The sequence below is a fragment of the Xylocopa sonorina genome, chromosome 9 (genome assembly GCF_050948175.1).
Source record: "Xylocopa sonorina isolate GNS202 chromosome 9, iyXylSono1_principal, whole genome shotgun sequence".
Classification (NCBI taxonomy): domain Eukaryota; kingdom Metazoa; phylum Arthropoda; class Insecta; order Hymenoptera; family Apidae; genus Xylocopa; species Xylocopa sonorina.
The window spans coordinates 2,920,967-2,938,139 of NC_135201.1; the positions used below are offsets into that span (position 1 = coordinate 2,920,967).

The 17,173-nt window shown below is 30.3% G+C and overlaps 3 protein-coding genes across 7 annotated transcripts; 2 read left to right on the plus strand and 1 right to left on the minus strand.

Moving 5' to 3' along the window:
* Nucleotides 1-1,223: 1,223 nt before the first annotated feature.
* Tert (telomerase reverse transcriptase) lies at nt 1,224-5,113 on the plus strand. The gene is made up of 14 exons (XM_076901116.1): nt 1,224-1,321; nt 1,396-1,471; nt 1,563-1,747; nt 1,946-2,502; nt 2,617-2,939; nt 3,007-3,194; nt 3,278-3,528; nt 3,598-3,791; nt 3,956-4,180; nt 4,353-4,603; nt 4,672-4,825; nt 4,868-4,903; nt 4,945-5,022; nt 5,089-5,113. Exons 2-14 carry the CDS (start codon nt 1,413-1,415, stop codon nt 5,111-5,113), a joined length of 2,526 nt encoding a protein of 841 aa, XP_076757231.1. The 5' UTR covers nt 1,224-1,321; nt 1,396-1,412.
* Nucleotides 5,114-6,871: 1,758 nt separating this feature from the next.
* On the plus strand, nt 6,872-9,403 carry LOC143426589 (speckle targeted PIP5K1A-regulated poly(A) polymerase). Its single transcript, XM_076900153.1, has 4 exons — nt 6,872-7,116; nt 7,239-7,321; nt 7,407-7,706; nt 7,834-9,403. The coding sequence occupies exons 1-4, from the start codon at nt 6,872-6,874 to the stop codon at nt 9,318-9,320; spliced, it is 2,115 nt and encodes a 704-aa protein (XP_076756268.1). The 3' UTR covers nt 9,321-9,403.
* Nucleotides 9,404-11,441: 2,038 nt separating this feature from the next.
* On the minus strand, nt 11,442-16,599 carry LOC143427509 (uncharacterized). 5 transcript variants are annotated; one of them, XM_076901718.1, is made up of 7 exons: nt 16,482-16,599; nt 15,483-15,803; nt 14,510-15,145; nt 13,494-14,274; nt 13,225-13,279; nt 13,058-13,087; nt 11,442-12,919 (listed from the first exon to the last, which is right to left on the minus strand). In XM_076901718.1, the coding sequence occupies exons 1-7, from the start codon at nt 16,583-16,585 to the stop codon at nt 11,991-11,993; spliced, it is 2,856 nt and encodes a 951-aa protein (XP_076757833.1). In that variant the 5' UTR covers nt 16,586-16,599; the 3' UTR covers nt 11,442-11,990. The 5 variants fall into 5 exon arrangements, with proteins under 5 accessions (XP_076757833.1, XP_076757834.1, XP_076757835.1 ...); XM_076901719.1 differs by having other exon boundaries at nt 11,443-12,919; nt 16,512-16,599; XM_076901720.1 differs by having other exon boundaries at nt 11,445-12,919; nt 16,205-16,594.
* Nucleotides 16,600-17,173: the final 574 nt, after the last annotated feature.

Below are 17,173 nucleotides of genomic sequence, written 5' to 3' on the forward strand. Positions count from 1 at the left end.
TTTTTTATACTAGAACAATGTACTTCGATTGATACAGTATATTCATTATTACAATGGGCGTTATTACTATAATTTCTCTCAAGCTTATCTATGTCCTATCCAATATAATAATTCGCTATCTTGTATAATTGCTTTGTCAAGATAATTTATCAGTAAGAATAAATAATGTATATAAAGTACAAAATCAATACATAGAAAAACTGCTTTCTTTTTAAAAATATATTATTAAACAACCTTTATAAGTAAATTAATTTTCGTAAGATACAATAAGTGTATAAGCACGATGGTAAAAAGTTTCAATTAATAAAAATAAGTCCACTCTAAACTATTAAAAATTACTAAATTTATACCTGAAATTACTTAAAAATTACTTGCATCGAGTTCACGTTGTTATATGAAGGAAATAACGTTTAAGATCGAATATATATTTACAATTAACATCAAATATGAAAGATTTCTCTGTGATGACATATGATGTAATAAATCCTACGCGTCTAAGATCACGTGATCAGTAATAGCAATTTTTTTTCCGCGTATAATATTGACATACAGATATATATCATATTTCATTCATATAGCATCAAATGGCTAATTATTCAAGAACACTCGTCATTACCACGGTGTAATTAAAAGGTTCCAATGTCCCTCAATTATTTGTGATTTTCCCTTGATAATGCTCTTGGTAACCGCTAGAGGCGTTTGGGTAGAAAAACTACACAATAAACATGTATATATATATACCTATATACACATGATATAGATATATAAAAAGCACGATATAAATACATTACATATACATCGCGAGAAAATCGCATTGGAATTACATATTACATAACGCTACTGATATAACAATTAGTATGACAATTATTAATTATATCTTTGTGTTCTACTCGTTTATAGCCTCATCTAAACCATCACACTTCTCTAACTGTGAATTAAATGAAAATATCTCTTTAATTTATATATAAATATATATATACATATATAATTAATATATCAATAAATATTAGACCGGCTTAATCCACCTCTGGTTTTTATACTTATTAATTCGTCATCAACTTTTATAAATTCAACCTTTAATACCATCACGTTCGACCACTAAAAGATGGTGGTTACTACTACAATTTCATGAACCCTGCGTGTATACTTTTATAACTACAATACTGTGCCACCAACGGCGATAACTAGAACTATTTGCTAATCGTCACAAAAAGTGTGATGCTTTGTTTAGAACACGTTCCTATTACATTGTGATCATTACTTTCAACGGGTTGCGTAAAAACTGTAAGGCGCATGCGTGACCGTACTCGTAATTTTGCCGGTATTTAACGTTCATGGTAACAAAGAGTATTATTTCCATTTGTTCATGTATTAAAATTCAGTTTACAGATACAGATGAAAATAGGGTATAAATGATGGATAACGTTACTGCGCAGACTGTAAAAGAAACTTTTGGTACAGTGTTTCAACAGTTCGTATTTTACAATTTTATCACATTAATCATCTATTCTTTTACCTTCCAATATATTCCATTAAGCTCTTTCGTATTTTTCTTAAATTAGGTACTGTTTACGTCGTAAAATATCACTTAAACAAGATGAAAACGGTGCTTTTGCGGTGCCTGATACAAATACTTTGAGAGAATGTATACAAGTTCTTAACAGACATAAATACAAACTGGACAAACGATTGAAAACTTTACAGAAATCTACATTGCCCGCAAATTATTCAAATCGTGGCACACAAAGTATGTTTCGTATCTTCTTTTATTTATCTGGAACAACAGTTTGTATTATTAACATTAACAGATTATTAACATTAAAACTGTCAAATCTCTGCTTTTCTGTTAATACAATATTTAAGTAGAATTTTACAAATGTTATTACACAAATTTTATTAAATTGAAACCATTTACTAGATTCTACATATGAAATTATTCTTCTAGGCTTATCTAAACAAAACAAGACTGATGGAACTGAAAAGAGAAAGTTATATAAAAATACAAACGTTAATTTGTTTTTTAATGATATAGAAATAACTATTTATTTATATAATACATCTACAGTTTTGCCAAGTTATAAAAGTCATACATTTTTGACGAATTATGCCTTTAACACTGCTAAAAGTGGAAATGAGATATACGATTTTATTATAAAAGAAACTATGCAAAATGTTACCATCACTGATTATGAAGTTTCCATTCCATTAATTGTTCCGCTTTTAGAAGAATTTCAAAAGAGACATAAAAAATTCCATTACTTTAGCATCTTAAAACACTTGGATCATAAACAGGAGGTTCTTAATGAGAAGTCAAAATGCAAATATGAAGTTACTAAACAGAAACTGAGGTCATTCTTTGATCTTATATTTGCCAAAGTAGTTCCCTTAAATATATTTGGAAAATTACGAAATTTGAAAAAGATAAAAAAAACTATGTTCAATTTATTGGAAGCACCATGTTTCAAATCCTTTGATTTGAAACCTTTAATTGAAAGATTAGATGTATGTAATTATACTGTTTTTTTTCTATAAAAACTAATTTAACTATCGAGACTGAGAACAGTATAAATCAATTTTATCTATTGCTATCTTATAATTATAAAAATATATTTCTAGATTGCGCCTATTATATGGCTGAAAAATATCAAAAGTACAAAGACAAAATGGCTTGTTATAATGAAACTTGTTAGATGGTTGTTTGTTGAATTCCTTTTGAAAATATTGTATACTTATTTTCACATAACAACTTCTGGGACAAATAACAAAAGATTATACATTATACGTGCAAATTGGAATTCTGTGCAAAAGAAGTTTGTTAAAAAAAGGATACGTTCACATATCTTTCAACCAGACGTCAAACTGAATGAATGGAATCCCCCAATTGGTACATATAAATTGTTCCCTAAATACTCCACCGTACGACCAATATTTAAGCCACAGTAAGTAATTTTATACTATAATATAGGAATTCATTAGTAGATACACTTTCAATTTTTTATGTATTAGATGTACAAACACAGATAAAAATCATTTATACACAATACACAAATTTTTAAAACAATTACACACCACAAACTATGGAATTACTGATTTCCAAAAGAAATGGAAATTAATTGTTAAACGTAACAGAAAAATGGAACAAATGTATTTAGTTTCTTGCGATGTAGTGGATGCTTTTGGTTCTGTGATACAGGGTATAATTTTTAAACTTTAAGCATTTAATATCTTTATACAAGCGATTATTACACATGAAAATATATTTTTTTTTCACATTTAGAGCAGCTATACGACATTATAAAATCACTTTGCGATGATCTTCCTGACTCTTTAGCACTTAAATATTATGTGCTTAAAAGTGAAAGAAAGAAAGATAGCGATGTTATTTATAGACAATACTTCTCTGACCCATATTTATCATTGCCTTTTGCACCTGGTACACTATATGCACATACAAATTACAGTAGAAGTCAATGGATAAAAAAGAAATGGTTACTAGATAGAATTTCATCGTGCATTTTCTACCAAAGGGTATGAAAAAAAGTTGTTACTATCATTTTTATCCAAATAACCTGCACAATTTTATATTCTAATTTTCAGGTACAAATAAAAAAAAAAATTTTTATGTTAGGGAAGGGACTTGTTCAAGGCACAATGTTGTCACCTATTTTATCAGATATATACTATAATTTTATATTACATAAAAAAATGACAACATTTTTGAGAACTGGCCAAATTATAAAATACATGGATGATATTTTATATGTAACCAAAAGTGAAATATCTGCAGTACAGTGAGATGCAAAATTGCTTATAATTTTATTAAAATAGTTATAAATATTTTGTGTAGTATTGGAAATATTTATTGTATCTCTATTTTTCATAATAATGTAACAGATATTTAAATAAGTATTTCCAATAATTTATCTTAATTTATTTATTCTATTTTATGGGATAGATTCTTACATTTGACGAAAAGAGGAATTCCACAGTACAATTGTTACTTTAAACAAGCAAAAACGCAAAGTAATGTAGCTTTTAAAGGAAATGCAATTATGAACAATATTACTTATATTGGTTATAAAATTAATTGTACTACTTTAAATTTAAAACCTAAACGTTCAAATACTGACATACGTTATTTAATATCATTTTCTACAAAATGTAATTTAACTCCTCTTCAGTAAGTAATTTTTTTATATCATATATATAAATAAACATGTTACCCAATGTTTACTACTAAAAGTCACAAAGTGATTATAAAAAAAATTATACATAAAGTTTGTTTTATAAAGCAACAAAAAATAACTATTATTTTTACTTAATTATAATCTATATATATTTTTCTTTTCTAGACTTTTGAAGAAACGATTGGATAATATAGCAACTTTTAAAATATCAAAGGTTATGCTAGATAGTACAATTAATTCCACAAAAGCCATAAGGAAAATATTGAATCGGATATGTTTATTACAAGCAAAACGTGCTTGCATTTTAATAAAAGAATTATTTAGCAGTGTACAAACGAATGTTGGAAGTATCTTGAAAATCATTAAAAATAACAATGAACAAATTGCAAGATATGTTATAAAAATTCTCCTGACATGTAAGATATAACATATTTAATTGTTAAATATTGTAATATAAAAATAAGGATAATATATTCCATTTCAGCTGAGAGAAATATGAATAAATCAACTATTTGTGCATGGAATAACTACATTATGTATACTTTATGGATATCTTATAAAGCTGTTTTCAAGAAGGACAGAATTTTGCACAAATATTTTACTACATCTTTTTTACAAACTAAAATTAATTCTCTAACGCAATAAGTCTCTAACATTGTTACAAATTATAGTATTATCAGATTACAGTATTACTACATATTTTTTCACAACTTAAAGTTAATTTCCTAATGTTATAACTCTCAAACATTGTTACAAGTTATAGTATTATCAACCAAATATATTTTTACTGTTATAAAATTATAAGTACAACATTAAATATATTACATGTTCATCAGTAATTATTGTTGTTCTTATTTTCCATTATGTGAAAAAACAAACGTTATCAATTATTACGAAGTAGATTACATTTTGTATCAACATTATAATAGCTCGTAACGAAACTACAATCTAACTAATCGTTCTTAGATATGTTTGGTATAAAAGGGAATCTTACAATTTGCAATGAAAAAATATAAAATAATGAATATTTTATACTTTTAAAGGATTAAAATAATTATTTTATTTGTGAACAACATGCAACAGATACTTGTAAAACATAGTGAACGCAATAATGAATATTTAATAATACCAACCAACGATTGAACAAACATAGTGACCATTTGACACAAAATTAAAGGAACCTTAATTAAAGTACATTTTAAAGGACACAAACTCATGGTCTTTTCTTTTTGTCAATTAATAATTTTCGATAGAATTCAAAAACGCAAGTCTGAACATTAAAAATTCAACGAACGGTTCAAAGGTTATGTCAACATAAATGTGAGCGTCCCCAATGTACTGTACAAGTTAGAATAACGACATATTGAATTCTATCCATAAGCTGATTGGTTCGCAGAAATTTAAAGCGCCCTCTTCGACACATCCAGTCATTAAACACTCAAATGATTGCCGTATTTCTGGCTGCCTCACGGCGGCCAACGAGTATGCCTAGTTCTCAATGAATGCAGCTCACTCATTGGACGATTATCAATAGAAGCCAATATGGCATCAAAGTGATCTGTTGAATACGTTAAAAACACTCGACTTTAAATTCGCGTAACTTTTGAACAGCCAAATTTCTAAAGTTGATTTCATTTCTTTAATTCTACGCATCGAAAACTATTAATTGAAACCAAGCAGCAGCTACAATTTTGCGACCCTTGAAACGCATTTCAATCCATTTTTCACGTTGTTTTTATTTATTGAAAACTTAAATCTTTTTGTTACGATACTGTGTAAGTCAAATTGTTTTTTTTTGTTTTGTTTTATTTAAACTAGTTTATTTAATCCGTATGCGCGACAGCTGTGTTAACGTCACTTCCAGTAACAATCAGCGATATAATAAGACGCAGAAGCGAATGATGGTTTCCGTTAAGTTGTAGAAATTGTAAGCAACGAAAACAAAAACATTAAACAGAGAGTGAGATGTTGTATACATATACACACTCGTTAACGTAAAAATATAAATAACAACTTGCATCATCGTTACGTTTGAATGATTTAACATTGATATTCAATTTTCGTGGCTGTTACAAACTATATTTATGCAATTGTTTTTGTCAGACTAATATCTAATATTATATACTATATTTGATGAGAAAACAAATTATTTTATTGTTATTATTTATAGGTTCCAACGCAAGAGAGACATTGAATTTAATGAAGAAAATAGATTTATTATTGGAAAAAGGAAACAAGTACTGAATGAAGTAGTGTGTATTATTAAATGTACGTTTCCAAACAAATGACATAAGAAACAGCATAAATGTCATAAAAACGAAAGTATTACTAACCGAAAGGTTAATAATACTTTTCTGTGGGGATTTCTCAATGATATTAAGTCTTCTATTATATTATTTACATATTTGACAGAGTGATTCAATGTTGACAATCCACTTTCATGTAAAACAAGTGAATCATTTATGCAGAAATATACAAGAATTCATTTTGCTTTTTGATTGATACTTGATAAAAATAAGATGATACCAATAAATCATTCGTAAAAGTGAAATGATTATTATGTAAGTGATTTGTTCTAAATATCTTACTGATATGTAAATGTTAATAAAAAGAAGCTGGACTGGAAGAAATTTTTATAAATATCAAGTAACAAGTATCGTATAAGTATAAACGTATAATTAACAATGTCAAACCATTGTGATGTATGCTCAATGGATTTTCAAGATGAGTATGCCTTGCAAGGACACCTTGCAGGTAAAAAGCACTTAAATAGGCTTCGTTTACATGAAATTATAGAAAAGTCAATTGTTGTCACACCGTTGCCTAAATTTATTTCAACGAATAGACTTCTTGACTTTCTTGCAAAATATGGCGCAATCAAATGGCATCAATTTGGACCTAACAGTCTAATAGCTGAATTCTGCGATAGGTAAAAATATGTTTGATATGTTATACTTTTTATTGATGCATCGCTGTTAATAACTTTTCAATATGCGAAGCTTAAATCTGAAACTGTACTACTATTATTACAATCGTCATTTTGCGTTGCAGAACCTCTGCAGAAATTTTGTTAACTAAACCAGTTTGGATAAATAATGTAAGGTTGAACATAAAGAAAAGGATACTACATACTAGTAAGTATTAGAAAAATAATGTTTTAAACCATTTATATACGTGAATGTGAAATTTCTAAATTGTAAAAATATTTCTTATTTAAAGATTTAAAAAAACCAAAAGTGACAAAATATAAATGTCCCATTGAAATTGAAGGTGTAATAAGTTACGATAACATAAAACACATATTTGAGGATGAAACTACATTTGATAACCAACTAGCTAATTTTTTGAATGAAGTACAACTCACAGATGATGTAATTGAAGCAAGATATGAATCTGTTTGTACGCAACTAGATAAGATATTTAGACCTATATTTCCAAAATGTAAAACATACAGGTTTGGTTCAACTCAAACAGGTTTAGGTTTCAAAGAATGTGATTTGGATATATATATGGATATTGGTAAGACTGAGATTATTTATTTTAAGAAATTTATATTAATCAATAAAAGTATGGATTCGTGTGTATGTTTATTCCAACTTATATTATTTTATAACATTTTTCATATTATGTATCATCTTTATTGAAGGTGAACCAATAAGTGAGATAACTACAGAAACAGACTCATGGACTATGCGGAAGATATTTAGAAAAGTGAAAAAAGTTATGTACCGTATGAATTGTGCTTTCTCGAACATTATACCATTACCAAAAGCTAGAACACCTATTATAAAATTTTGTTACATTCGAACGAACGTTTCTTGCGATATTTCATTTAAAAACAGTTTAGCTATGTATAAAAATCATTTGATAAAATATTATATCTGCCTCGATAGTAGACTAAAACCACTAATGATGCTTATCAAATATTGGGCAAGGCATTTCAAGATATCAGGCTCATCGAAGATATCTAATTATGCATTAGTGTTGTTGGTTATTTTTTATCTACAGCAACCGTTTATTAATATTATTCCTCCATTAATGGATCTTCAAAAAACATGTCAACCACAAATTGTAAATGGATGGCAAGTTAATTTCGACAACAATACCGTATTACCACCAATTACAAATCAGAGTAGCATACCACAACTACTCCATGGTTTTTTCTCTTTTTATTCCACATTCAGATTTAAATCTCAAGTAATATGCCCAATAGATGGAAAAGTACACACAGAAGCGGAATTTAAGGAAATTGAAACTTTACCGCAATGTATGGACAGATATAAAATGTGTGTAAGAGAAGACGAAAATCTCAGAATAAACATTAACAAACCATTGTGTATTCAAGATCCTATAGAGTTAAATCATAATGTAATAAATGTAACGTATAAATTCTCTTTACTGGACACTTTTGTGAAATATTGTGCAATTGGTGCTGAAATTTGTGTAACATCCAGCAAAAATAATTATAATGATTTACTGAAGACTTTGTTTACCACAGTTCTGAAAACAAAATCTGCAGAAGGTAAATTTAAAATTACAATTATTGCAAATCCATGTAATCAGTACAGTAATACATCGAACAGTATGGAAACAGATACCACAAACAAAACAAAATTGGCAAAGAGTGACTGGCACTCTACTGTTTTCAATATAATAAAGGATATTTTTGAGAAAGTTTTCAAGGTACAAGTTGTATTTTCAACTGAAACGGGATCAAAACATCAAAAAATGGAAGAATCATCAGATGTGCATGCAGAAGAACAGCAGACAATTGTGTTTCACTGTACCGGATCCCATTGTGTATGGCGCAACAGAAAAATCAGTAATATTGTTTTGGATCCTAGTTTGAGTTGCTTGGAGAAAGAAGCTCTTATGTCAGAGCAAATGCTAGAAAATTGTGATAAAAACAAGATAATAAACAGAGTACATTTAGATTTTTTATGTACGCTTGAGAAAAAGCACCCTTTACAAGTGGACTTAACTGTTAATAATTTTAATTGTGATGATCATGTTTTTCAAGAATTCATGTATTTTGCTAAACGTAAGATAGTCGAAATAATAAAACGGACACTGATGTACATACAACAATTTGAAAAGTGTTACTACTATCTGTACGAAATACAAGCACATTAAACATCCAATTATGGATTCAAAATTTGTAACTAACAATGTACTACAAATTACATTTTTATTAATAAAGTATAATTTATCAATAAGGATGTATCAGTGTTATATATTTTCTTAAATATGAATATTAATTTCTAAATTTATTAGTGACTCTTCAGAATATTCAGTTTAAATTTTCTTTTTACTAACAAATGTAACTTTAACGCTGTACAAAATTATTTATTAATCTTCTTGGAAAATATTATGGTATGTTTAAATACATAATGATAGAAACTGATATTGCATTAATCAGAAAATAACTTATACATATATCAATTGTCATAAACTATTTCTAAATGGTAACCAAAAATTACAATTTTGTAATTTTTATACTGTATTCGTAAGCATTATACATCAATATAAATATGAAATTGTAAAGATTTCTTACAACAATTTTGTTATCTTATAACGTTCCCTTTAACTTGAAATAAATTCTATTTTATATGAAATTACTATATTCTTAACCATTGATGTTATATTATACATCAATTACAAATCTATACTAGAACAATGAACATTATTCTATGTTAATTATATTGATTAACAGTTTTTGAAGATATTGAAATCCCTTTATTTGGAGACATTGGAATCTCTTTTCACTGTATCATGGGACATCGAAATTTTTCAAAGATTAGTCTAGTACTCTTGCATATTAGTAAATGAATTATTTGATCATTCGTGTATTCGTGTTTTGGTATAATCGTGTAATATTTAAATACTTCGAATTTGGTTATGTAGTCATATATATTGGTGTTACATTTGTAATATATTATTGAGTCCTAGACAATATCCTTTAAGTTGATTAGTATCATAGATTTATTCGTTAAACGAACTTATTTTTGGCAGGACCTTGTGTAAACGTAGGTAATTAAGCGATAAAGCCGATTGCTTCAAGATACATACGTGTGAAATGCGTACACTTGAAGCGAATTCATATGTTACACTTTTAGATTCGATGATTCTCGAATTCTTTCAAGTATTTGTTAAAGAATTTGTTACATTAAATAAGTCATTCGATCACAGGATAATAGTATGTACGTCAGTTTCTCTGAAGATGCCATCGTTTCGTATCAATGACGTTAAGTTTGTTTTCGTATGCGAGTGCGCATCTCCTTTGCGCATCTCCTTTACGTATCATTATACGTACATACAGAAGCGGGTATTTATAAACTCAGTTAAAATATAATTAAATGTTACGAAAAGCGAGGATTTCGATAAACCAAATGTTCATAATTGGATCTGTACCCTCTGTACAGTTAAATTAATGTGCATTTTTCTACCCACACGGATAAGTAGAAGCATCAAAAACTCAAATGAGCGAAATTTTTAAATTATAAACGAGTGCCTATATAATTTTTGCTAAATTTTTTCGCAATCTCTTTTAAATCGTGTAATTATCTTTATCGTATATCTGAAATATTATACGAATATTTATTAAAATGTATACTCTGAAATCTGGAATAATTTTGTACATATAATGATTCTATATTTATACATGAGCATTTAAATTGTTACTAATAAATTGTATAACACGATTATGGAAATGTTGAGCCTAGAAATATTTTTACTTTTATGATATTTATTTCCTTAATCTCTTAAGAAAAATATATACATGTAATTAGAACAAAGATGATAGTGTTTTACTCGATATCCCTTTCACTTAAATTTAAAATCATACCTAAGGAGATCTAAATATAAATATATATGTACAGACACCACGATATATATATATATATATTGATGAAGATACTACACATGTTTTAAATTTTTTTTATCCTATATATACAACATATGTATATCTGTAATATGTATCATGCCTTAAATTTTAAGGAGAAATTTTAAGGCTTAAAACATGACTTTGAAATTGTTAAATAATTTTTAAACGCGTATTTCATGTGCATTTCAATGGAATGAAGATGAATGATTAAAGATACAGAAAATTATTCTGTATTTTAATTCTCCATTTGACACATATATATATTATCTTGCATGTTAATTAAACATACTAGTTAGTGAACAATACTTTAGTTTGCACCCCCGAAAATAGTTTGTTCATGCAATATTTATGATGTAAATATTCTGTTCATAATTTATAGATGAGAAAACAATGTAATGTTAGACCAAAACTTATTACCATTATTTAAATGATCATTGAATAAAAAAATTAATTATAAACTGCATAATGAGTGAATTTTTTGTTTATCACACATTAGCATTTAATTTATAATTCAATGATATAAATAGTAGTCACTTCTGTACCGTCTGTATTGTCACATTAAATTCTTACATTGCAAACTTTATGCATGAATTCTTATGGAACTTTTTTGCTTTTATAATTCGCATGTTCAAATAGAATGTTATTCTACCTGTGCAAAAAGTGTTTGCCTGTATACAGGTTTTATCAATTTCTACGTATAAAGTTGAAAATGAATCTGTATTCAAAGTGCATTTTAATAATAATTTCTGGGATAATGCGGTAGAAAAATTTGCATTTCAAGTAACACAAATTAATAAATTCGTGTTCTTCGTTTCAAATTTTGTCAAGAATAGATAATAATTCTTCTCTCCTTTTTTTATATATTGATATATTTGATTATATGATTCTACAGTTTGAACTTGTGCTTTACACAAATAAGTTTAGAATTTCCCACGGAAACCTCCACGTCCACGGTAAGATCTTCCACCAGAATGCTTCCCTCTGTACACATGCGGCTTGATTAGTGGGCTTGATCTACCTCTCGACATCTTTCCTCTTCCATGCCAATCTGTTCCTCTTTGGAATGTATGTTCCAATTCTAGTTCCTCCGCAGAATCCTCCAACATCATGGGGCTCTCACCACGACTATGATCACTTCGGTTTTCGTGAAAATCATCACGTTCATCTAATGAGTGCCTATAATTAGGGGAGTATCTTTCACGTACATAATGATCCCGTACAGAGCCTTTGTGACCAGAGAAACTGTCTCGACTTCTTATCGGAGAGTCTAATTTTATATTTCTAGAACTATGATCTAAGGAAGAATCTATGCGATGTTCACGATCGTCTAGCCTTCTAGAGGGTGACACATTTCTACTCCAAGTTCGTTTTTGCGAAGAATTACTTAAACTCCATCTTAAGTCGTCAGCTTCCCGAAATTTCGGTGTGTAATCAAACGTTTCGCGTACATTCCAATCTAAACGATCCATGATGGGTCTTTTTTCTTCTTTAACAGCATGCTGCAGGTCCTGGGGATATACTTGTACTTCGAAATCTATCATAGTAACACTTGCTTGAACAAATTTCGTGCTTGTCTCCAGTTCGTCAGTTTGACAAATTTTCTGATGCATTTGAACGTTCTGTTTTAAACTGGAAATCAAATGTTGTCCACCTTCTTCTTCGTCCCAATATATTTTGCTTTTGCTTTTTTGCAAAAGTATGGAATTCGACGAATACACGTTCTGCTCATTTTTCACATTCTCCTTTGTTGGATCGTAGAAAAAACGGCCTTTCATTTTTAAACGAGGATCTTCCATAGGAAGTTCGCGCAGAGCATGTTCACAGTGACGTAATATTTCAGGTTTGAATCCTATCGTGAAACAGAAACAAAATTACGTATAGAATTAATGTAATAACGTTTCTCCTCGTAGCACTGCATTAGAGTAAATAGGGTTCAAACTTTGTTCGGTGATAATTGCGAAAAAACAATAAAATAAAATATTCTTACCTGGATATAAAACTGGTAGACTAGCTGAATCTAAAAAGTGTATAAAAATGAAATACAAACAATTAATTTTCATTTATTATGTAAATATATATGTAAATATAGCTTAAAAGAGGTACTTAAATACTATTAAGTTCGAACGGTATCTAGATAAAAATGTATATTCGCACCTTTAGCGGAAACAGATGCTTCCAGTAGACTGGATAAACTCGTTTTTTCAAATTGCTGTAAAATTAATTTATAAAGCAAACATTACAAATGTTTTCGATATGTACAATAGTAAAAAAGATTTTAACTGCACGCCGTGTGAAAAGGCACTAAAAAATATTACTCGTTAATTCTGAAGTAATATTTCTTGTTTCTATAACACAGAATAAAATACGTGTGTATACGAATATATTGTATGGAAAAACGTTTTGTTATAATGTAACAAAATTACTTTTGTATCAGAGATGACTGGCGGTTCAGGGGTCTTTAGCCGTTCTTCTTGCGAAGCGTGGTAGCCGTTGTAAGAGTCCGTAAATCTACGCTCTCTGTAGCTTTGGTTGTCCTTAGATTTATTCGTAAAATCGAAGTTTTGAATCGGTGATTGACGCGCAGGTGGGATGCCATGCGACGAGTTGTAGGGTTGCACGTGTTCCACTGTGGATGCTGAAGGTTCGTGTTGCGGCGGAGAAACCGGTGCCGGAAGAAGCGGCGGTCGATGCGGTGGTTGAATCGCGCCGGTGTTTGACTGATTATACATCACTGGACCGGAAACGTATTCGGTCTGAGGTAACGGGTGCATCGGTACAGGATCGAAGTTCATTGGCTGGGACGAATTCTCAAAATTCATGAATGGCGGGCCACCAGGGGGTACGTTCGGTGGTTGCATCGGTGGTGCTAATCCAGACTGATGTATATAGGGTGGCATTGGTAACGGAGGCCTTGGTTCACCTTCTGGTTGATACACGTTGTTCATCATGGGTGGTATACCTTCCATAGGCGCGGTATGCGTGTATCCAGTATTCATGTGCGACGTCATTATTGCTTCGTTTCTTAGTTGTCTGTTAAGTTCGTTGATGAAGGGTGATCGTTTCCTTCGCCGTTCCATTGATCTACTTCTTGTCCGACTTCGACGACGAGGACTGTAACGTCTGCCAATCGGTGAACGGCTCGCTTTTCGTCTAAGACGTTCCATGCTGCGACTTCGTTGCCGATCACGAGATCGACTCCTCCGGCTTTGACAATTTAAAGTTTCGATTAAAATAGTTTATTAACATAAATACAAGTTTTAACACAAAAATTTTATTATATAATTCTTTAACGAGAATATAAAAATATATGTTACATCAAACTTTCATCTGAATCTGTTTTACAAAAAAAGATTGACACAAGGAACAATTCTTTGTCCCTGTAGTGTGTACAGAACTTAAATAGCATAATGTATGGTTGAAGAATTGATTGTCTTCTCACCGTTCATGAATATTTGTACGTCTTCTATGTCGCTCTGCGCTCCATCTTCTATCTGTGCTTGTCCTTCGTTCCCAACTAAGCCGTCTGATTGGACTTCTTCTGCGTTCCGGACTGAATCCAAAGGGACTTCTGCGTACACAATTAAATCTTGGGCTTCTCCTCTTGTCAGGACTAAACCTTAGCGGGCTCCTGTGTCTTTCGTTGCTTATTTTGAAAGGACTTCTACGTTCCGGGCTCAATAATAACGGAGACTTTCGACGAGGAGAATTCACTCGAATTCTGTCCGGTGTCCTACGTCGTAACGAGCTCCCCCTTTGACGTTCTACACTTCTACGTCGTTCTCGGCTTCTACGGCCATGCATTTGTGCTTGTTCCATATTCTGCCTTTCCGTAATGCTTTGAATCGCTTCAGTTTCTGTACCCGGTGGTACAACATTATCAGAGTCTAACAAGTGCTTGATAGCTTTCTCCTTCTCTGCCAAGAGTTTACTTTCATTGTCTCTTTTTGTACGTATTTTATCCCTCTCTATATCCTTTGTGCTTTTCGAGGGATCACGACGGATTTCTTCATGCTTTTTCTCTTCTCTCTTTGGTCTTTCACGATTAGATCCTTTGTAATCACGTCGATGTCTCTCCCTATAAGTAGGCTTGCAATCATTCTTTCCAATACATTACTAATTATCGATATTATGATCTTTGCCAAATAAAGTTCCTAAGCGCTCTCTATTCATATGAATTATTCAAAGAAAAAAACACAAATTTTGTTACATAAATCATTTTAACATGTACAATACGACACTAGTATACTACAACTAATCCGTGTAAATTGTGATTTTACAAGATATTTTCATGTTACTGTACAACACTTTATAACAATCTATAATTATTATGCAATATATTTTTGCATAACAAATTAACATATAAGGACTAACAAATAGCTATAATAATATCAATTCAATGTTATTGATGCTACCTAGACGGACGTTTCTGTTCTTGGTCTTTGATATGGGCAGTTTTAAGTTCAACTTCTCGTCCCTTTTCTTCGTCACCTTCCCAAGCGTCGACGACATCCAAACCCTGCATGAAATCTTCGTCGTCAAGAAATTCTTGAAGCTCCTCGTCCGGTATCTCTTTCAAGCCTTCGATTGCACGTTGTACATCTTCGTTTGTACTTTTCAACATTGACTCTCTCTTGTCGGCACTTTCTTTCCGACATAACTGTTCTGTCGGTTCATTTTTCACATTGTTCTTAACACTTGAATCTTTCATTTTTTTAGTCGAATCACACATGTTTCTGAAAGATTTACTCAACTGTTGAATTAATTGAAAGAGAGCACTACATTCAGATTTATAATTGTACGCCTCGCGTGTAACGAAACAAGCTCGCGGTATATATTTAGAACGAAATCTCGATTTTCAATTATAATCTTTAACGTAAAATTAAATCGATTCGAAACTTCTCAAAATGCATCGTTGCACGACAGCCTTAACTTTGAAGTTCAAAATGTATGCACATAAAAATGGTAATAAAAGATACGTTTTGATAAATATACATGTACATATAGATATCGAAACGAATAAAACTAGCAACGAATATGCGTTATTAAGTACATATCATTCCTCGTAAACCTTATGTACTTAATACAGTTACAAAATGTTTTCCAATACACTAAATTTCGTATAGTATAAACGCACCTCTTAACCCCTCGATGGAACATATAAAATTGATATTAACACTCTCATTACGTAAGTCGTATTATCTTTATTTAAAATCAAAATAATTTAAATGATCGTGTGTCTCTTGGTTTCCTGTATGACGATTATAATACATTCACGTTTGAGAATCGGGAAATACAGTTGTTTACCAAGTAGAGTTGCTCTAATGAGCGATATACGCACTTATTTGTTAATAATACTCGGTACAATTAAGTACACACAACACGTGACCTCAGTGATAATTACAACGCGTTACCGATAATGATATAAATATGTTACGGCTAACTTGTATTCTTCTTGAAATTCTACGGTGTAGAAACGTCTAAATCCGAGAAATCCGGAACTGGCAAAAGTCAACATCTACCTATTCCGCCATATTAGTTATTAACAGATTCGAGGTATAGTACGAAACAAGGCCGTGCCCTCTCTCTCTTTCTCCCACGGGCTTCCATATGCACGAGCTGATAAAAAAATAAATTTTAATAACTGTTTGTTCATGCAAAAGTTCACACGCGAGAATGACTAAATGCAATTACTGTATTAATTTATTAACATCGCAACAAGAACTTGCTGGAAGTTTCGTTCAATTTATTTTGTCTATTAAAAATGCCATATCAAAAAAAGAGGAAGGATGTACACGCAATTAAAATTAATTGCATACATTGATAATAAATAATTCTATGTTTAGTCATTTCTTATTATTTCCATGGACGTTTATAGAATAATTTATTGTTTCATATATCTCTGCTAAAGAAATATTTTATTAATATATAAAAAACGATCAGTTTCATATTTCTGAGATCGAGTTGAACGGTTAAAAAAGACTAACAAAACTGTACTTCTTCTCCCCATTGCTCCTCTTATCTACAATCAAAACAAATTTATATAAACTGCAATTTAATGTTACGTAGAACTAGACGCGATTATCTACAAGTATGAAATATAAAG

What these genes read in the sequence shown, in the direction of transcription:
- Tert (XM_076901116.1), top strand. Translation starts at nt 1,413, where the DNA reads ATGATGGATAACGTTACTGCGCAGACTGTAAAAGAAACTTTTGGTACA. An exon ending in TTTTGGTTCTGTGATACAGG is followed by an intron (nt 3,195 to 3,277) that starts GTATAATTTTTA and finishes TTTCACATTTAG; the next exon opens with AGCAGCTATACGACATTATA. An exon ending in ACTAAAATTAATTCTCTAAC is followed by an intron (nt 4,826 to 4,867) that starts GCAATAAGTCTC and finishes TAGTATTATCAG; the next exon opens with ATTACAGTATTACTACATAT.
- LOC143426589 (XM_076900153.1), top strand. Translation starts at nt 6,872, where the DNA reads ATGTCAAACCATTGTGATGTATGCTCAATGGATTTTCAAGATGAGTAT. An exon ending in ATAGCTGAATTCTGCGATAG is followed by an intron (nt 7,117 to 7,238) that starts GTAAAAATATGT and finishes TTTGCGTTGCAG; the next exon opens with AACCTCTGCAGAAATTTTGT. An exon ending in GAAAAGGATACTACATACTA is followed by an intron (nt 7,322 to 7,406) that starts GTAAGTATTAGA and finishes TCTTATTTAAAG; the next exon opens with ATTTAAAAAAACCAAAAGTG.
- LOC143427509 (XM_076901718.1), bottom strand. Translation starts at nt 16,585, where the DNA reads ATGTTGACTTTTGCCAGTTCCGGATTTCTCGGATTTAGACGTTTCTAC. An exon ending in AGCATCTGTTTCCGCTAAAG is followed by an intron (nt 13,088 to 13,224) that starts GTGCGAATATAC and finishes TACACTTTTTAG; the next exon opens with ATTCAGCTAGTCTACCAGTT. An exon ending in TCTACCAGTTTTATATCCAG is followed by an intron (nt 12,920 to 13,057) that starts GTAAGAATATTT and finishes GTTTCACGATAG; the next exon opens with GATTCAAACCTGAAATATTA.